General features: G+C 45.1%; 1 protein-coding gene across 1 annotated transcript in view; it reads right to left on the bottom strand.

Annotated features, from left to right (window-relative positions):
* map3k5 (mitogen-activated protein kinase kinase kinase 5) overlaps positions 1-16,838 on the bottom strand; it is a 46,149-nt gene extending 29,311 nt beyond the window's left edge. The window contains exons 1-3 of the mRNA XM_076167101.1: positions 15,848-16,838; positions 3,603-3,742; positions 1,597-1,620 (exon numbers count right to left, since the gene is read on the bottom strand). Coding sequence (XP_076023216.1) covers positions 1,597-1,620; positions 3,603-3,742; positions 15,848-16,298 — 615 coding nt within the window. The 5' untranslated portion in view covers positions 16,299-16,838. The remainder of the gene's footprint in view (positions 1-1,596; positions 1,621-3,602; positions 3,743-15,847) is intronic.
* Between the last annotated feature and the right edge of the window lie 5,356 nt (positions 16,839-22,194).

Raw genomic sequence — 22,194 nt, 5'->3', positions numbered from 1 at the left:
ACAGAAATATTGATAAACCGAACAATTAATGTTGGTGATCTGAAGCGCCGTTGTGCTCAAATCCCTCCTTGCTGGATTGATTTACACTAACTTACACCTCCTGCCTTCATTTACCCACTGAGGAAGAAGCCGCCCAACGCAGTGGCTTAATGCACAGGGAAGTTAGACGTGCATTTGCTGCAGCATGAGAGGAAACGACGTGCTCGTGCAACAGCCATAAAGCGGATTTGCATGAATGGATGATTTGCCACAAAAGGTAGTGGGTTGTTTGGCTGATGCAGCTCTTCTGCACCTCAGACTGAATGAGGTTGATTGCTCTTGCAGTAATGGTTGGAACGTTTCAGAGAATTTGCAAGCATTTCAAACAATGCAGGAGGGAAGTTACAGAGCTATTTCATCATAATATGGTATTTTAACTCAGTTCCTGTTTGCTGGTTTGTGATTAAATCTGTCTGTGTGACGACTAGATAAGGTAACTTTCATTTGTTATGGAGACTAAATGTAACCGTGGTTGAAAGTCATGTTTGTGAATGCGTATATTAGACATCAAAAGGATGGAAAATGTAAAATATGATCAAAAGCTCAGTGTGTCAGAGACAGAGGGATGTCTAAGTGCACAGGACGGTTAAAAGCAGGAAGGAGACAACAAAGCCGGCAAGTGCTTATCACTGAGATCCTTCAGTCTGTTCTCTGATAACACCAGAGTGATAATCAGCTGTGCTCACACGGTGCAGAGTCAGAGGTAAGAGTCCTGCAGGAGGACAACGCCTCACTTCACCCTCAGTTCTGAACCAGACCTGGACACCAACATCATGCATCAGAAGCTACAAACACCCAATCCCATCTAATAACAACTTTAATAAATCATGCTAATACTGTGAGTTTGATATTGATATGATCTTGCCAAAGCGCTGCGTCTTTGCATTTGCCACAAATTCGATTATGCGTAATTCAATCGTTCCTTTCACGTTTAATGGATCAGTGGTGACAGCCTGAATCATATTCTGTCTATTCTGATGCTGTAACAGTGACACCTCTGCCTCTGGCCTCGAGCTGCATCAACTCCGGCTTCCAAAGTGTGAAAGAAACAACCCAACTTGGCAATCATTTGGTTAAAAGTCATATTTATATCTGAGCGATCTTAGAGGGCGAATGAAAGTCAATTGTAGCCAGTGGGACTTGCGTCAGAAGAGAGACATTAAAGGCAGCGCTTCATTTGAATGCTGCGCTCTTTGCAAGTCAAATTTTCTGTGTGTGTGTGTGTGTGTGTGTGTGTGTGTGGAGGCGGTGCACCCATGCACTCACTCTACACTGCTACCACTTAAATTACAGACAACCTCGGAAAAATCTGTACATTTATATGTGTACAGAGAAAAACGTTGTCGTCTCCACGTTTTCCACCTCAATCACCTGCAGAGGCTGGTTCCTCTCTGACGCGCGTTGGGAAACATAAGGTGCCGGACACTGTGTTCCCTGCAGGTTGTAAGAAGCATATTCTCTGCACCGGAGAATATGTGTGATGTGTGTGAGCAACGGGTGAGCAATGTGTGAAGGCATAGACAGGGAGAGAAAGAAGAGGCTCCTCTGTGTACTTACAGTGTTCTTCTGGCAAATGATCTCCTGCAGGAAGAGAGGGGAAGAGAAACACACACTTAGAGATGCATGATGTCCTTGTTCTGGGTGGGGAAACAGATTCTGAACAGAATAATACAACACCCACCACCAGAACACTGTGCAATACTTGAGGCTGTAACATGTCATTAGGAGTACAGACACACACACACACACACACACACACACACACACACACAGCATCTTATAAGGCCCAATGTTGCTTCATTCCTTGTAAGTAAGGAGTTCATTCACATCGGTGCAAATATTGTGTAATTCTTACTGCATCATAATTGAAAATGAAGTTAAACTCACTTCATTGAGCTGCAGAAACCAGTAAACAGGAATAACATCACATTTTAAGTGGCTGTCGTATCAGTCAACATAATGAAGGGAGCTGTCAATCAATTTAGTGAGTAATGACAGGTGGCTGAAAACTAAAGCCGTCCCTATTGTGTGTGTGTGTTTGTGTGTGTCGGTTATTCTTTACTATGCTTATGCAGACGACACACAACTATCAAGACCCATAAACGCTGCCTCACATCGTTATCTGCCTGAACAAACCAGGAAGTCAATGTGTTTGCAGAGCATCAATAGCACATTAGTGTGAGTTTGTCATATTGATGCTGGCGTGAACTTCGGAGTCAAACTAAAAATAAAAGCAGACAAAACTCAGGCGTGTGATCCAACTAACGACGTACTTGAACAAATCATGTAACTGGAGTAAATCAGACACGCTGAGCTTTTGCTGATCGATTGGAGGGTGGATCAATAGCAGACTGATTGATCGGGCGAGTGAAAGAATCGATTGACCACAAAGTTATTATTATTCATCATTTATCAAGTAAGAATAGCAGTTTTTATACTTTCTCCAAAGTGAGTATCTGCTGATTTCTCTGTTGCCGTCATTATAAATTTAATCAGTTTTTGTGATTTTACTGCTGTTCAAACTAAATAAATTGCAAATTGAAGATGTCACCTTGGAGACGGGAAACTTGAGATGACATTTCAACTAAATACGGAGTTGATTTATCTGAAAGGAAAAACTGAAATCAGAGAAAACCACTTGAAGACCAGCCGTGTTCCAGTGGTGGGTTGGGAGCAGCTGGTTGTCACGGGCGACCACAAGGAGGGAAAACTCCTCTGTGGTCCCACTGTGTTTACTACAGCAGGGAAAAAACGCTGGGGCAGGAAAAGCAGATCTGGGAATGTGAATCAGGTTCTTGTGTCGTGACTTGTATGCGTGTCTTCATTCCTGCATTTCATCTGTGGCGGAGACAAAGACGCGGCTGTACAGTGAGGCCACTATAGGCTGTGGGAGCTGGCAGGAGACGCCACAAACTACACACACACACACACACACACACACTCCTTCAAAGAGTCCAGTGTTCCTCCTCCAGCAGACACGCACAAGCACACACACAGCAGCGGTTTAAATAGTGTGGATTACATCTTGACCTGTATCGACTCTGTCATGCTGTTGAAGCCAAATGTTGTATCCCATTAGTTCGACATTGATGAGTAAAGGCAGGAAGAGATAAATACTTGGGAATAATCGAGTGAGTTGGGAAAGACTCAAATTTGGGAAATCCCAAAACATACACAGGTACAAGTCTGGAGAAAGTGACAATTGGAAAAGTTGGAAAGTCACGATGTCGCCAAAATAGTTTGGAATTTCATATAAAAGGCAAGGAAATTCTGGAATAGTCGGGAATAACTAAAAAAAACTAACTAACAGTTATTAGTGGGATTTGTTCTATCCGAGCTTCTCCTGCTTTAATTTCGGCTTGTGTCCCTTTTTTCACCATCTAACCATCAAATCATTACAGCATTTAGGTTGTGCTGCCACCAAATTACAGTGCTGTCAATCCAAGGACCCCCGCCCCTCTCCACTAAATATAGCCTTCAATCACCGCTCTTGTGTCCGCTCAGTTGAGAAGTGGTGAAGAACACAGCGGTCTGGCTTCTGTCAGGGCGCCACAACGGCTTACCTGCAGGGACTGGAGGGAGTCGGAGTTGGTGTCGCAGTACAGGATGATGTTGTTGGCCATGCTGAAGCTCTCTCGCACTCCCAGGTGATAGAAGAGTGACGGCTGGCGGTACGCGTCTGTCATCTCCACCACGGCGATGTCTGATGGGCACAAGAAGGTACAGAGTGTTACTTTTGCTCCCCGTGGGCACAGTGGAACACACACCCTTGGCAGAGTCACTGGTTCGGTTCCCACCACGCCCACACACCCCCCTGTTAGGGAGTTAGAACCCGTGTACCTTCCTGATGTGGCAAACACTCCTGCAAGGAAACGGCTGATTTTGCATAATCTTAGTGTCAAAGATCAATAAAAGACTTATGTGGAAGAGCTTGAACTTGTTTGACTCGATCACACTGGCGCCACTGGTCATGAATATATGCTCCACACATCATTGGCCCACTCCAGCTGGACTCCAGACCACATGATCTGGATCAACAGGTCCACAGGCATTAATGTTGCCAAGTGTCATTCACGGCAGCCTCCCTCCCCTTCTGTCAGCGGCACAGTGAGCTCGCAGCTTTAATCCCTCCAATCCTGCTCACATAACAGACTACTGCTGAAATAAACCACAACCGCAACCCTACAGAGTCTGAACAGCCCAGAATTAAGAGTACGCTGTGATTTAGGGCTCATTATGATGGATATGTGGTGTTAAACATAGACTACTACTATATATCAACTCAGAATAACCCTGTTGGCGTTATGGGCGGGGCTCTAACGTGTGTTTGTGGCTGCTGATAACAATAACAGCAATAACAGTGGCTCCACTCTAGCGATAACACATGCACCCTGATATTGCATTCCACTTCCAACTCTTCACCTCTGCATCAACAAACACAGTGAAGTGGCCATGAGAGCACAGTTCGTCGCCCCATTAATGATTCATTCCAAACCAGGCAGCGCTGGTGGACGCTTATGGGTCTTCTGAAGTCACTGGGGCGACATGAACACTTGTAGACACATGCGTGTTTGATGGATCCTGAGCGAAGCAGAGCCGGATGAGTCCCAGGCGGCACTGGAGGTTTGATGTTTCTGATTGCTTTAGATTTGTGTTTTATACTGCAGTTTATTCAGAGCAGTGAGATGCAGGCGGGTATATCATTGTATTTGACATCATGTGATTTATTATAGGCAAATATTAAGGTCCATCATATGGCAATAACAAATTATTCCTTGTTATTTATAGCAATTTAATTGAAAATATCAAGAATACTAAATATTGCAATAAATCAAAAATAATCTGCCCTGAATTGTATTATTTTCATTCTGTAAAAATGTATCTCTTGCTCTTTGATTCGAACTTTGAATGTTCAAACACATACTTCCTGTTATTCCTTCCTCTTCCTGCTATATACTGTATTACACAACAGCACTCAATAAAACGACATGTTTGTTTCTGGGCTGGTGTAGGTGCAGCTGATAAGATGGACGTGATCAGACCTTCCAACATAACCCTTGGATATTTTGATTTGAAAAGTCGAATGTTTCAAATGCTCTATTAAGACCAAAACAGTGAATTATTTAGTGAAGAGGCTGTGAGGCTGGAGCAGAGCTGCAGAGAGGATCCATCACCAGCTGCTGCTTTCAGCTGCGATGTGCTGTGGCTGGTGATGAGGGTTTCGCTCCTCGCCCTCCGTATCAGCTCATGCAAATTTAACCGAGAAGGAGGAACATGTCACTGTCTTTAAAGGGTCTCATCAAAACTCCCTACCCCACACACACACACACACATACACACACACACACACAAGCTTTGGAAACCAGCCTCACATTTTAATCACACCCAAGGAAGCCGGAGACAGGATGTGGGGCTCTGGGGGTCTCAGCGCGGTGATGCAGAATGAGGAGGTTTTTGTTCTCGACATGAGCAGCCGCCATCCTCACATTGTAATAACAAGCCTTGTTACACCGTGTGACTTATGGAGCGGAGAGCAAAGTCCACTTTAATACACACTCAGGACTAATCTCTCTTTAACAACCATTGTTCCGTCTCATCGGTGACGCATACCGATGATAATGTCACATCACTGAACGTTGCTTGGCAGGAGTGAACCACAGCTGGGTAGCTTCTGCTTAAGAAATTTGCCTGTTTCATTAGACTTTAAGGAATTTTGAGAGGTCAAATATTTGGCACACCAGGCCTTTTTTATACAGACAAACCTAACATCTCTGTGCTTGCTCAATCTTCCTCACCTTGTACTGAAATGCAGCCTTGGTAACTGGATAAGTTATCTGTACAATGGCAGCGGATGACGGGTTCTTGCATTGACGTGCATCTTCATTATCTAGGATGCTGCCTAGATCAGATCGGAATCGGATCTCAGTAGGTGGACCTTTATGATATTAAAGTCCATGATTTGACCCAAAATGACGACTTGGGCGGTCAGTGTTGTTGTTCCAGGGGCATATCCCATTCAAGCAACTTTATGAATAAGGAGCAATCGGAGCCTGGAAGACTAAAGAGCGATGTAATCACATTAATGTGTACCCCTGAAGGCTCCTTTTGACGGAAATCTGATCGGAATGCATTACATATGCGGTTGGGGCAGATCAGCCAGCGTTCACCTTTCATTACCGTGTGACCTTGTCATTCAGATAACCCATGGGGATAATGAGAAGCCATGTTAAGGGAAGGTGTAAGTGGGGCCTGAATGTCAACATCCCCTCCTGACAGCGCAGGTTGGTCCGATGAATAAAAGATGAGCTCGTCTGGTTTCTCTGCTGGCAGGAGGCCTCATCGATATCACATCTAAACAAGCCTCTTTTAATGCAAACAGGCCATTAAAAGTCAACGGCGTGATAGAAATCAGCTGCATGTCACAAGAACTGTCTCAGCGTTTCTGGAGTGGAAGCTGACGACATGGGTGTGGTGTTGGTGCGGCACTCTGCTCAGAAACCTCACCTGCTTTATTTTAGTCCGAGGTTGCCGTCACAGGGTGGGCCGGCGATACAGGGGGAACTTCATACATGTGTGAGCAAATGGGCTATAGACACAAGAGCGGTTAAAGCCCCTGAGAGACACTTGAGTAGTGCTGACATTGATTTCATCAGGGTGGAGTGTGTGCTGTCATATTAAATGATGGTATAATACTACAACAGGAAACCAAGAACACAAATCTAGACTTGTAAAGAGGCTTGTAAAGCTGACGACAGTTTGACTACAAGGAATGAGTCAGAACTGTAAAGCTGGAGAGGAGCTACATCTTTTATCTTCTATCTTTTATTCATAATTTATCTTCTTCGGATGTTAATCTTAGTGTTTTGGTTGATGATACGTTGTCTATTCGAATGTCCACACAGAAATGCAGTAGCAGATTTTTCATGTATGACTTTCTTGATGTGAGGTCACCGTACTTGCTGCTAAGCAACCATGTCACCGTGTCATATGACTGAGCAAACTAACTTCATCAGTGCCTCATCTAAATGTAAATGTTGTTTTTTGTATCTATGCGGTTTAGCTCAGTTCAATCTATTTCCTCCTTTGAGCAGGTCTGAATGCAGAAATCACCTTTGGGTGCAGACCAGAACAACCACACCGACCCCCTCACCTCAGGAAGTGGTCTTGGTTGGTCTGGGTCACACTCTGTGGCGGTTTGTCTGAAGAAGTGAGGCTGATCGAGTGAGGTTGACTGATAATCAACAATTCAATTTTAAAATGTTATTGGTTCAAATGACCATAACCAATGTCTGCAAAGTCGCAAATGCAAAGATGACACCTGACCCAGCACTAAGCTATGCTATGCTCAATTACTATGTATCATTATTAATTCTATTATTATTATTATTATTATGTGAAGCAATATGTGGCCTTTTAAACCAGTCAAATTCAGTTTTCTGCTAGCAAAGCTTTGCTCTGCGAATGGCCCAAATGTTGGCTTGCGTCCAGCCGCCGCAGACATTTCTGACCAATGCATGCGTCTTGACTGTGCTTATTCACTTGGATTTTGTCGATATATTTTGATAGAATATGAAACCAACATGAACCGAGAGTAAATGCTGTGAATGGAACATCTCATTCTGGGATTCCTGGGCCAGAGCAAACAGTCTTTCTAGGGTTTGAAATCGACCTTAGCTTGAAGGCTAATGGACAGCATTCAAGATGCTGGCACTGCTTGCCAATTTAATAGGACGCCTGCCAGCTAAATATTGACAAAAACCCGGAGTCAAAAGCCTCAACACATCCTGTAACCCTCTTAAAGGTGCTGCCCGCCTTTTAAAACACTCAACTATCACTGCAGTCAAACTAACCAGCTTGAATGAGGCTAAATTCGTACCATTCACAGCTCGACCAAGGCAGATTGGATCAAAACAAGACAGAAGCAGGCAAAGTGATGCTCTGATAATCTGCTACACCTCCTACGGCTGGAGCTGCTACTGTTGACCAAAACCTAAATTGATTCCCTCGCCTACCACTCACAGCAGAGGAGGAGAAAAACTCAATATTCTCTCACGCTGTTGGGCTTTGAGACGCAGCGTGAGCTAAGGGGGGGGGGGGGGGGGGGGGGGGGGGGAGAAATGGGCAGACGGAGCATCTCTATAGCTCCTGCATTGTACCGCCGTCGGTCGGAGAGGCGCTCGGTGGCTCAGTCGTGGCGGGAATCAAAATGGCAGCATAGCGAGGATATGGATGATTTCAGTCCAAGTCTCTCCCGCTCCGGAGCTCAAACTGAGAGGCCCCCGCGCGCATTTGGACTGGAAGAATTCGATTTTAATCCGCGTGGGCCGGTGTGAGATGTAAACAGAGGAACACAGAAGAGCTTTCAGACATAAACACAGCTGAGACAATGAGCACGAGCCCCATTGAGCATCCTAAAAGCTACTGTACAAGAGGTAAACAACCACATTTAAGTATTACGCACAACTTTGTACGTAGGTATTCATTTATTTAACAGTTACTGTGACTTACAAGATGTGAACAGTGTAAAACCCTCAAAAAATGTAATTCTGTGTGATTTCGCCACATTGTTTGGTTAAAGATCTCATCTCCAGTTTTGGGGGGGCTTTGTAAAAGGGGTCACCAGAGGATGAGGAAGTGAAGACACATTAACTTTAAATGTTTAACAAAAAATGACACGTTCAGTGAATAAAAGCAGAAAAAAAGAAAAACCCTTTAATTTGGGCACACAGAGTTTATCCTGCATGTCACTTCAACCTGACAGCAGCCTGTGGCACAAGGACGAGGCCTAATCACCACGCAGCTGCCACAACACACACACACACACACAGACACACACGCACAACAACCTCCTGCCGTGGAAATTTGGCAGCGAGTTTGTACATTATTCACTCCTCTTTGGGGGAGGAAAGCGCAGCGAGTGTGGGAAATATGGTGATTTCCAGTGGAGCTGGGAGACAGAAGCTCCACTGTGAGCTTGTTTCATCCGTGGAAATCCACTCGCCGCGCACGCAAGAGCCCCCGCTGGTGACAAGGGGGAAAACCACGACGGGTTCACTTAGACTACTTCCAGCCGTTAAAGCTTAAGTCTCCATGGTTACACCAGCTTGTGTGTAGTTGTTGCATAATCGTGTATGACAAGCACTTTTATTTACCTAAGGATGTGTTGCTGAGTATCAAGTACCTGCTCCTACATACACACACACACACACACACACGTACACACACACACTGCTCACTACATTACCTGCTGGTACAACAGGAACTGCAGTGTTTGTAGCTTTCAGCATCACTGGGTGGTGAATACTCATCGATATGCAGTTTTACTAAGCTGAGCTGCTTTGCTCCTTCACCACAGGTTGGATAACAAAGACAAAAACCTAAATCAGCTCCTGAAACACTCTCCTCTGATTGGTTTGCTTTACTTACAGTTTGTAACACGTTTATATGAACACGTAAGACATTTGCATTTATAGACTACAAACATAATTTGCAAGCGAAAGGAGAAATGGATGTCTATGTTGTTGACATATCAAAGCATAGGATATAAATTAAAGCCCTGAATGAAAATAAAAGCATGTAAACCTGAATAGATGGTAGCAATTGATTCTAAAAGTAAACTAACATCTCAAAATAATCCGAGTCAGCATCGTGTGAAGCAAAAATGCTCCTTGAAGTTTTAACAGTCGGGCGTTCTGCCAAAAATATGACCCTGGGAATGAAAGAAAAGCACCAAACAAGTCTTTCTGCAGAGCATTTCCGTCTGCACACACACACAGACACAGACAGACACACACACACACACACACATCCCTTCCCCAGAGGACGATATGGGAAACACTAGACAATGGTTATTCAGTGGCTTAGATGCTCTGCCCAGCATGGAGATTAGCGTTCTCTTTATTTTTAGACCTGAACGTGCTCAAAGGAGACAACCGAGCCCTGAAAACACCCTGATGCAGGAAATGAGACCAACCTGCCAGCTGCACCACTCTGCTCCTTCCTACGCCTGCGCTACTATGCTGCTGCTTTACACACACTCAGATATTTCACAAACCCCAGTGCCGCGGCCCCTGAGGGGGAAGAGAGCCCAGAACAAATGTGAATTCATGTGAGGCTGACAAACCCGGCGCCGCTGTGCGAGCTGCCCCGACATGCTGATTCCGCTTACTTCCTGCTTGCGGGCCTCCAAATAGGAGCCGTTTGTTTTTATGCCAAGTAAACAATGTTCCCACCTCATTTTAGTCACATCAGCTGATAGGACAGCTGTTCTCGCAGCACAAAATGTGGTGTGGACCGGGCAAGAAATATGTGCCAAACACACCCAGCTTACAAAGATCGGATGATTTGATACAGCCAGCAGTAATTTGATCTCATTCCGCAGCAGCATGTTAACACACTTGTCTATCTGTAGTACGATTCAGGCAAGACCGAACATTCATAACGTGTTAATAGGATGCATTGAGATTACAACGTTTACATGCTACGATAAAACGGAGGTTCATTTATGCAGATTTCAAGGAATTACATCGATTTATTGCATCAATCGCAGAATAATCAAGATTTCACCGTACTGACTGACCTCATGTGCACTTCACTGATGTCGCCATCCCAGATTGTGTGATGTTTCTGTCTCATTTCTACATGTAGCGGTTGACCTTCTAACTTGCCCTTAACATGCCTCACGTCCTTCTTAATGACTGACTTACTATTCTAATGCTGTTATCATAAGCTTGAGGCTGTAAATTAATGTATGTGACCTTGTTGCCTTCAGCTGTGTGTGTCCGTGTGTGTGTGTGTGGGGGGGGGGGGGGGGGGGGGGGGTCGTTCACCTCAGCTGAACTGCTGAAGAAGCACCTGAAACAGAGCTTTGATTGGTGGGCATGCGTGTCTGAACAACACTGCAGAGGTTCAGCACAGCGAGTACCGACACACACACACACACAGACCCACTTCAGGCGCCGTCAGGCGCGTCCATACCAACAGTGTATTTGCTGTACAAATACTGCATATGGAACATTAGGGAACATGCACGTGTTGTGACAAAGAGTGTTATTTATACACGTTTACATCATCGCCTCGTGTTTGCACATTAGCGAGAATATAACGCTGATATTCTGGGCTCACTCGTGATATTGGATACGTGCTGTGATGCGTGACAAAATGTTGCATGCCTATAGAGAAGCGCGCAAGAAGACGAAATGTACAATGAGAAAGTAGCGACCACATCCTGTCTTCCCTCAGCGTGCACAACAGTGCAGCAGCAAGGGAATGAAACCGGATCCACTTGTTATATTCCAAACTTTATTACTACTGCTACTGAATTAACACAACTCCAAGGACAGTAAGTGTTGAGTCACTTCCAGAGAAAGAAGGCAGTGACAGTAGTCTGACTGCGCCTGACTGAGGCTGAAGCTGTTTTTCCCAGTATGTGGTCTAATTCCCTTTGACCTTGTGCTCTCTGACCCCAGAAGAGAGCAGTCAGCCATGCAGAGTCAACAGGGGGGAGGATAAACAACTTAGCGGAGGGCCGGCTGATGGGATCTAAGACCTGCGGCCTCCCTGCCGGGTCCGTCTGGCTGCTGGTGCTTCCTTAGATCCTGTCAACAGTGACTGGGTCAGCTGACACGTAGCGGTGTTGACATATCTGTACCTCACCCACAACACCACCATTACATCTGTGTCCTGTTTGGATTGAAGTGAACTCCTCATCTTAACAGTATTTCAAATCCAATCACTGCTGCTTTATTGCCTTTGACGTCATATTTCTTATTTCTGAGAAAGTTAGAAAGCAAATATATTTCTCACATTTTTCTCCTTATAATGAGAGAATTGTGAACACTTTTCTCACTGTGACAGCTCTGTGTTGCCATATTGCAGATAATTAAAGGTGTGATTTGTGGGAGTGAAAATGTGTGTTCTCTGCTTCAAGGCACAATGTAGTGACTCAGATCTCGAACATCACCTTGGAGCCAAACTATGGTTATCTATGGCTTCATATTGTGTTATTCCCTGCCCTTCCAATATCACAACTAACTCTGACCGCAGGTGGCCTGGCTGTAAACCGTGGCGCCTGTGTAGAGCTGCTTGAGCCGAGCAGAGGAGGTAAGCAAACACTCTGGACTGAGCCAAAGCTGTTTCTAAAGTGCCCTGGCATGGTTAAAAGGCAATTGTGTGCTCTCTTAATGACACACTAATGCAGAGTAATGATCAACCAGAGAGATTAAAGCCTCTGCATACCACAGCCAAGACCCAACACACAGGTGGAACGGAGCAAATCTGCATCCAAGTGTCCACCTCTGCATGTGTGCCACAGCAAAAGGTTCAGGGTTTCCCCGACACATCATCTCAGGACCCTGCACACTTATTACTCACTCCTGTTGCACAATCATAACCTCTAACTCCTACATTAAGCTCCACACACACACACACACACTTGATATACACACAGTCAAACCTTTATGTGACAAATCCCCTCCTCCACTTTCAGAAATCAACTACTAATAATTTACCAAAAAAAAACCAAATCAACTTCTGCTGGCCTTGCTGAGGCACCTCTGTGCACATTGAGTGAAAACAGGCAAATATAGATGCCGGCGCTTGCTAGATTTGTACTTTGTGTTTCTAAAATCCTAAACATTGAAAACAGTGAATATTCTGGCTCCTACACAGCAACTGACCCACCAACACACACACACACACACACACACACACACACACACACACACACACACACACACACACACACACACACACACACACACACACACACACACACACACACACACACACACACACACACACACACACACACACACACACACACACACACACACACACACACACACACTGAACAAACATGCCCTATGGTCTATGCCGAGAATGTGCGTGTGTGGCTTGGTCAATAGCCTATAGAGATATGAGATACCTTGTTACAGTTTTATCGAAAGGTATTCTGATGATAAACAAAGAGTCTGGAATGTTCCGTCTGAAGTGGACACAGCTAAATGACCAGCAGGTGGACTGAGTGGGTTCATTTCTCACACTGATTAGTGGACAGTGGAGCTCCTTTACCTTCCCCACCGCTTTAAACAAAACAAAACAAAGGTTACTCCTCCTGCCGGGGTCACAACACACAACAAACACAATGGATCAAGTGCATCTTTGGTTCTTATTCTAATGGCTGTTTGCCTTTAATGATGGAAGCTGGGGGAGTTTATCTGCTTTATGTTGTCTAGTCTGTCAACAACATGTGACCTCATATGATCAACGAGACTGACGGACAGACAGAATCCGCCTGAGAATCAAAATGACGCACGAGGAGGCAGAAAAACCTCAACAACAACAACAGCATGAGAAAAACCCATCTTTCCCAGACGTTACTTGCCCAACTTGAGCTAAAAATGTCACCATCAGCCTGGACCGTCTGCACATGAGTTTTTGTTGTAAACAAAGAGCGGGGCACAAGTATGGCAAGGAATTCATTATGTAAAGTTAGTCGGGGTTGTCTGGTCTCCATCTCTGATAGGCAGGAAGAGGAAGCAGTGCCTGGTGTCTGAACAGATACTGCATGTTTCTGGGAAAGTGACTCTGACCTCCCATGTGAATTATGAGAAAATTCCACAGTAGTTCAGAGGAACATAGCCAAACAAAGAGAGGGAAGGACAGAGAGAGAGAGAGGGAGAGACAGAGGCTGTGTGTGTGTGTGTGTGTGTGTGTTTGCACAGCTAATAACGGGGATGTTTTGACAACCAACAAGCCTGTTTGGTGTTCTGTGTCATTGGCGTGTTCTTCTGAATGCTTTAAACGTGTTCGCCATAAGCTGATACGCCATGTTTATTATTGTTAACGTATATTTTCCATTAATTAGCACCGTGACACGTTATCATACACATTTGTATTCAAGCTGCAGCTCCATCAAAGTTTGTCTTCATGAGTGTCAACATCCCATAGATTAGACTATATTAATAGTTAATCTATTCATTAATGCTCCAAAGATCAATAGTAAACCAACTTGGGTTGCCAGGTTGTGAAAAATATCTTCAGCATCCATTCATAATCTACACTGGACACTTTGACCACAGTTTCTCCAACCTGGCCACCAAGATATGTGCTCTTATTAATGTGTCAGTGCTGATCTGATCCAAAATGCATCAATACATCATCTCTATAATAAAGATGTGTTAAAAGTTATAGTTAAAGAAATTTGTTATATGCATTACATGTGCATGATGTGCGATGGAACACAATGGAAAAAACTCTCTTGCTGCTGAGTCTGTACACATCTGTATACATAACAAACACACACACACACACACACACACACACACACACACACACACACACACACACACACACACACACACACACACACACACACACACACACACACACTACCAAGTATGCACATACAGTACATACAGAAACATACATCCAATGAACCCAATATACACGTATGCAGCTCGTATTTACACGCAAACACACACACACACACACACGCACACAAACACACACTTACAAACCTCTCACCTTAGGAGCACTTCACATTTAACCAGTAGCTGCTCATTCATGCGCATTGTCTGCCTCAGGACACCAACAAGACCTTTGCAATGTGTACAAAGCAAAAGTGGCAGCTACGGTTTAAGAGCTCCATTTCTCAGTATAACTGGTGATCGTAAAGCATCTGTGTGTTGTAATATCAAAGATCTATGGAGCAAATGTTGACAGTGAAATGCAAACACAGGCTGGTGCTGCTGATGGTGCAACACTCTGGGCCAGGCCCTTTACATTACAGCTGCTTTCTATTTGACCACCATCCCTGAATGGCTTTCCAGAAAGAGCTTAGATGCTTATTAGGCAACTGAACATTTCCAGGAAGATTTAAAGCCAAATACTACACATAAGAGTAAGAGGGAGGAAAGTGCTCTCAGTCAGATGGTTCAAGTTTGTTTCTCTGCTTGTAGATTCCAGTGGAAAGTCCAGCCTCATGGCTCAACCTCAGCCCGTGACACCCGGGCGCACTGCTGGAGGCGCACAATGGAAGAGGGAAACTATGTGTGGGGGAAAATCTAACAATCAACCCCCACATTTGTGGAGCAAATGAAACAAACCCGCAGATCCTCCGTGGCTGAATGTGTTCCAGCCCATATTCAGGGAGTATAAACTACAGGCTGGAAATAACAAGCCTTGACATGCACTGTGCAGGCAACTATGTGTGTGTGTGTGTGTGTGTGTGTGTGTGTGTGTGTGTGTGTGTGTGTGTGTGTGTGTGTGTGTGTGTGTGTGTGTGTGTGTGTGTGTGTGTGTGTGTGTGTGAGGAATCCAGAGCAACCAGCAGACAGCAAGAAGAAGCAGGTGATGCAGTGTGAGGTGTGACTTTTGACCTCACAACTATGTGGGAACCTATAGGAAGAGTTGGAATCAACACATATTTGGCATTCTTGCTTGATAAATGTTGCACTGTCAGCCCTGTGTAAGATTCAATTATTGAACATCGAGTTTAATCATTATAGTGGAGAGCAAAGATCAAGTGAGCAGAAATGTGACACAAAGAATCCAGTCTGGCAGCATTGAGGAGTAATGTCACTTAGTACAAAGATAATAAGCTGTCACTCATCTATTCTATAGTTTTTGCACTTGCAGTCGTTGTTATTTTGCACGTGGATGCACTATTTGCAAATATAAGACATCTGTCTGTTCATGCAGACCTGAAACTAAATGTGGCATCACTCCAAATAAAGAGGCTAATTTCCATGATTTAATGCTGAACGTGGCTTTCAAAGGCCATTCATGTTCAGGGACTTGAGCTCACCTGCGTTATAGAAGCGATCCAGCACCGAGGTTTCTCCAAAATCCAGTTTCCCGAAGTGCACCGTCGCCAGCTTGCTGCCCGCCGTGTCGCAGGCGTCCTTCAGGCACTGCAGCGCCATGCTCTCCGCGATGTTACTCTGCTGGCTCCATTCGCCGTTCACCACATAGGCCACCGTCACCGGCCTGTTTGTGCACGACTTCCCGGTGGACAGCAAGCCTCCGCCGTCCATCGGGCAGCTGACGGCGGTCGGGCTGAGAGCCCCGCTGTGTGCTACCCCAGAGTCCTGCCAGAAAGTCCCTGCAGCGGGGATCCCGGAGACACCGCCGCCGCCGCCGAAGACGACACCTCCACCGCCGCCGCCTCCGCTGCTGCTGCGGCTTTCACCACCGAAGCTCTCCCGGGGACCGAAGGAGGGAACCGGCAGGGAAATCCCGTCGTGCTCTTGGCTCATTTTGTCAGTGTTTGAAAGTGTCTCTCAGTGTCTTAAAGCGCGGGTTGTGTCAGCTGCTGGCCGACTCCTCCTGCACTGCTCCATGGAGAGCCAGCGTTACGCACGGCGGTCACCCACGGAGCCTCTGCACGGGCACGACGTGCAGCGCCGCTCCGCTCTCAGCACAGGTAACCGGGCTGCACCTCCACATCGTGCCGCATGTTCGCTGCCGGTTGTACGCGGAGAATGAGCGTCCGGGAGCAGCGACACGGTAACTCACGTTCACAGCTGATCTGAGGGAGAAACACTGGGGGAAACAAAGCCAGATCGTCGCATTCCTCCTCACGGCTCACTAAGCGTCCACACACACACTCCGAGGAAAGTTCAGCAACAATGCGTGAGAGAGAAGAAACATCCGGAGGGGAAGAGTCCGAATGAGAAGCTCCGCGTCGGTGCCACAGCCTCTGCGAAAACAGAATGTAGTCTGAGCGATCACACACACACATTTACACACACACAGACAAACACACACACAGGCAGGTTTCATGTGCACACAGACCCTGCCCAGTTTCCACTGTTATCTTCCAGTCCAGGCCAGACTCACGCACTGGGCGGAGACACAGCGTGGAGCTCTATAAAGGGACATTTCGTTAAAAACAGCAGAACAAAACAATCATTCATTCACAGGAAGAACCACGAACAAAAAAGAAAGAAGTGATTCAAACTAAATGTTCAAAGCACACGCAAGTCTGATTTTTAGTCTAAAGCTAATAGTTTGAATCTGAACTTTGACAAATGCTTAAAATCACAACATGACTTTGCAAATCTTTTTTTTTTTTTAATACATTTTTGTTATTTATATTGTTTTGTTTGTTTGTTTTTATTTGACACTTATTTTAACACTGATTTAGAATGTCATAATTTAGAATTAATTAATTAATTAATTACAGGCCATTTTTGCTTTGTGCATTCATCTTCTATGATACATCTAGATAAATAATATAATTATTTATTTGTGACACGATTCTGGTAAATGTTTCACTTCATGTTTAAAACCGCACACCTGTTGTCACGTAGTACACGTAGTCTTCTTTCCTGTTACAATGGTGCTCTCTTGTGGTAGGAAGTTGACATTACAACTAAAATACCCGGTAGCTTCAACCCTGCTGCAATTTTACGCTTTGACCACTGAGTGTCGCTGTTGTCACATCTACAGGTGTTATGTGCAGATTTGAATCAGTCGCTAATTACGGATTTTGGAAACCATCTATGAATGAAATACACCAGGTTTGACACACACACACACACACACACACACACACACACACACACACACACACACACACACACACACACACACTCACGCACGCACACGGTATGAGCAAAGGAAGCCTTTGGCCAAAGTGAGTGTAGCTGCCCAATCAGAACACAGCAGGCTTTTCCTGAGTATGCACATCGGCGCTGCAGCAAGGGAGAGTAGAAGTGGATGAATTTGTTTTTGGCACGATTAACAAATTGCAAAGTAGAGCCCAAACTGAAAATAAGAAGGAGGAGCTTTAAAGAGATTTGATGACATTTTGTCCTCTGTCATAGTTAACGATTCAAAAACACGTGAAGCGAGGGGACGTGGTGAGACAAACACATGACCAATCTAACAGAAGCCTGCACCCCGACATGGAATAACACAGTTTAAAATAGATCATTCATTACAGTTACAGTCATTTTCTATCGCTCCTTCATACTTTCTTGCCACTAGGTGTCCCACTTCACCCACACATTCCACTGCACGTTTCCACACAGGTCAGGCTGTGAACTCAGCAGCAGCACAGTAACACTACCAGCACCCCATGACCACACAGTGCCAAACCAAGCAAACACACATCTGTGTTTCCATTGTAAATGAGACAGTTTGGCTGAGGGGCAAAAAGAGAGACCACCGACACACACACACACACACACACATGCAGACACACACGCAGACACGCGCAGATACACACACACACACACACACTCACACACACACACACACACATTACCCTTTAACTGACACACACACATAGCAGTGAACATAAGCACTTGAACACATTTCAACCGTCATTTCATTATAAAAAACAACTGAAGACAGAAACACTCCTGTTTGCGGTTCATGATCTGGTCTCACACACATCTGCCTGGCACATCTGGCAGAGCGGCCCAGCTGTGAGCCTCTTCAGCTGAGGCAGAGGGTCTCGCCTGCTGTGAAGCTCTCTGGGTTTAGAGCATCGCAGTGAAAGCAAATGTAGATCCAGCAGAACTACACTTCCTGGTTGAACTATGACCTATGGCGGTGACATTTTGTTGAGTCCTTCACCTTCACTTCCTAACTCGATTTTAATTCAGAGGCTCTTTAATGAAGGTTAGGCTCTGTTCCAATAAGACCTTATTAGATCAAAGTGCATCTCGTGGCCTTTAGTATGAATGTCAACTTACTAACCCAAAGTGCTCTTATGTTTCATTTCCAATCTTTCTTCCTCCCATCTGCATTCATACACTTGCTGTCCATCTCACAGTGGCATCCAGTGTAAAGGGTCAGACATGTAAGAGAGTGTGTGTGTGAACTTTCCTGCACATTACTAAGTGTAGTTAAGCATCAATAGGCCGTCTATGCTGCACCCTGCAAATAAAGCTTTCCATTCTGCTCTGCCACAGACCATGAAATAGTCACTCAGCTCTGAAATGGAGAGAATCACTCACCGGTGCCAGACATGGAGAAAGAGCGAGAAGTTCAGTTAGTTCTGCAGTGCAGGTAGGAGATAGATACTTGGAGGCACAGACTTATTGCAGCCCTCCATAGATATCTGCCAGAGTCTACACAAACATTAGGAGGGAAACGGGGAAACAAAATTACAGAAATCTGCTAAGTTTGACAAATGGCGCGGCCGGCTTTGCCACCAGCTATTAGCCTGCAATGATTAATAAGTGAGAAAATAATTGCACTTCATTGAGATTGATGACGCCCCATTTAACCTCCCCTCTCATCCCGCCTGCGCCACAGAGCACAGAGATGAGACTCGGACACACTGCTGCTGCTGCTGCTGCTCTGCTGCTGCTGCTGCTCTGCCGGCCTCATTGGCACAAACACACACACACCCACACACACACACACTGCCTTTTAATGACCCTGGAGGGCATTTCTTAAAGGCGTTTGAGTGCTCTGATCATAAGTTCATTGCTGGTAAGTGAAAAACAATGATCTCACTGCTAGGAGGCCTCTGGGAATCTCGCCCTCCACCAATACAGAAGCATTTAAGTTAAACACCACAGGGAATTAATGACAGCGGAGTCACCATTAACTCTTATGTTAACGAGTTTGTGCGCTCTGGCCATCTCGTTAGACACTCTCCAAGTGTGTCTCCCTTGCACGCCGGAGCATTTAAAAGCAGGGAAGGGGAATCGGGGGGGAAACACGCTCGGAGATGAAAGCGTTGTTGAATGTGATTTTTATGGGTGAAAATGCAAACACAACGACAGCGACGGGCGATCAGGCGAGGCGGGGCGAGAGAGAGAGAGACAGAGGGAGAACGAGCGGCGGCACCTTATCCTCTCAGTCTGCAAAGAGACGTGGCCAAGGTTATTAAAGAAGGATGTAGCAGAGCAAGATGGCCGCTGTTGTGACCAGAGGCGGTGTGGAGAGATAAATGGTTGACCCAGCCTGGTGTCAGGTTAGGATTGATGCCACTATCAGCCCCACTGCTTTCCCAATGATTTTCTCAAATCTCTGATAGAGTGTGTTATCTAGTTACTGGCATGAGGGCAACGGCCTGCAGGCACAGAGAAGGTCAATCTATGAGGACAATCTTTGTTGGACTAAATGAGAAAAAAGACCTCACAAAAAAGAATAAAAAGCAGCTGCTAGGTCTCTGGGATAAGATAAGCCAAATTACTTCTCTTTAGTGGGATAGGCCTCGGGGTGGAACAGGGGAAAAAAATTAAGTGAGGCAGCTGCTGTGCTCTCTAACTTCAATGTTGTAGATTTCACCTGGAACATCGGCTTCCTTGAACTAATGTTGATTCAATGGCGGCACCTCGGAGGAGCGAGCCTGTTTGTCTGCTGTTTCATCTGCATCCGCTTAATAAGGCTCCCGGGAAAATAAAACCGGAATTTCCACCATATACCCAAATGGGCGATGTGAGAGGTAAACTCTGGGCAACTGACTGTATAGTTTTCTTCTCTTTGGTGCCTTTCAAAAAGCAAGGGGGAAAGAGTGTTGACTAATAGGTTCTAATTTAGCAGCCGTGGTCCTGATCAATAATTCCCGGTCAATAATGATGGAGAGGTTCATGTGAGAGGGAATGATTCCACTCATTGTCTGAGAAAAATGAAGGTGTGGACATCACCTCAGGCTCCAGGCAGATGTCCACAGGTGCTGCTGGGCTCGTATGATGGTCCAGTCGATGAATGGAAAGACGGATAACACACACACACACACACACACTCACAGATATACGGGCGCGCACACACACATTGAGTTTTCCCCCCTTGTGGTACATGATGAGACAAAACCTGAAACTTTAAGAGGAACGTTTTCTAACTCACACACACACACACACACACACACGTACGTCCATAATGGATGTGTTTTTCATTGCACTCTGGTTGACGTCTAAGTCGCCGGGTCGTTCCCATGACAGCATCATTTCAAAAAAGCTTCTGACAGAAATATTGACAAAACTGATACAAATGAGCAAAGTTTCTTTTTGTTTTCAGTCCACAAACTTACGAAATAGTAGTAAAAAGTGCTTTACTTTCTGCTGTTGTTTTCAAAGAGAGACTAGATGGAATGTGTGTGTAGTGTGTGTAGTTTGTGTACGAACACACAATGAAATTTACAAACTTTACAAATCAAAAATTGTTTCTGAATAATTGGCATTTAACTTCAAATCCTTGTGATAAATATAAAGTCAAAACTGCTTGATTACCTGAAGTATCCACACATATTCTGCATTTGATTGGGATAAACACAGTAACATAATAATGTAACTTCATAGTTTGTGTTGTGAAAACTGGACCAAAACAAAGATATCAGATAAGACAATTATCAATGAAAAGGCTGCGGATCATAGAAACTAATCAGTCACACCTGAGCACCGTGAAGTGTGTGTTCTGTGTATCTCTCTTCCTGAATCTCGGTCATATTATGGAGAAACGTGCTTCAGCCTGAAGCTCTACGGGGCTTTGCAGTGCTGATAGCAGGATGCAGTATGAAGCACAACACACCTCCCTGTGCTTCAGCATCCCGGGGAGGAGAGAGAGAAGGAGAAGGAGAAGGAGAAGGAGAAGGAGAAGGAGAAGAAGAAGCTCTGGAGTGGATTTGTCACACACTCCATACACACTCCAGTATGAGAGCTGAAACAAGACACACACCCTGTTACTGTGTGCAACAAACAGCTGCTTGGTTGGTTTGTGTGTATGTGTTACAGTTTGTTACATTCTCTTTAAGACGTTCGCCTGCTTTGGTTGTGTTCAGCTAAGGACACAGAACTTAGACAACAATTCACTCATTCAAGATGATTCACCAGTAATGTGTCCGGATTCCCTCGGCCTTGGGGGAGGCAGAGATCAATCACGTTAGGTGACAGAGACAGAGACAGAGACATGGACAGAGACAGAGACAGAGACAGAGACAGAGACAGCAGCTCGTCTCTGCCGGTGACAGACAGCAAAAGTCTCCTTTCAAGATGACACAACACAGCTACAAGATGTTTGTTTTGAATGAATAGTCATCTCAATAAATGCGGAGAAGATTCTTATCCACTATTTGCTCTGTAATCAGATGTAATCAACCCTAAGTGAAAACAGCTGGAGTCACTTATTAAAGGAGCAGTCCGAGTCTGAGGAGTTTGGCGGTAAAGTTCAATCGCAAAGACCCTCACACAC

Source organism: Genypterus blacodes, unplaced genomic scaffold, assembly GCF_046128005.1.
Source record: "Genypterus blacodes isolate CSIRO-AG114 ecotype Tasmania unplaced genomic scaffold, CSIRO-AGI_Gbla_v1 ptg000013l_1, whole genome shotgun sequence".
Lineage (NCBI taxonomy): Eukaryota > Metazoa > Chordata > Actinopteri > Ophidiiformes > Ophidiidae > Genypterus > Genypterus blacodes.
Note: the sequence above shows the minus strand (reverse complement) of the source record. Positions and strands in the feature narration are given on the sequence as shown.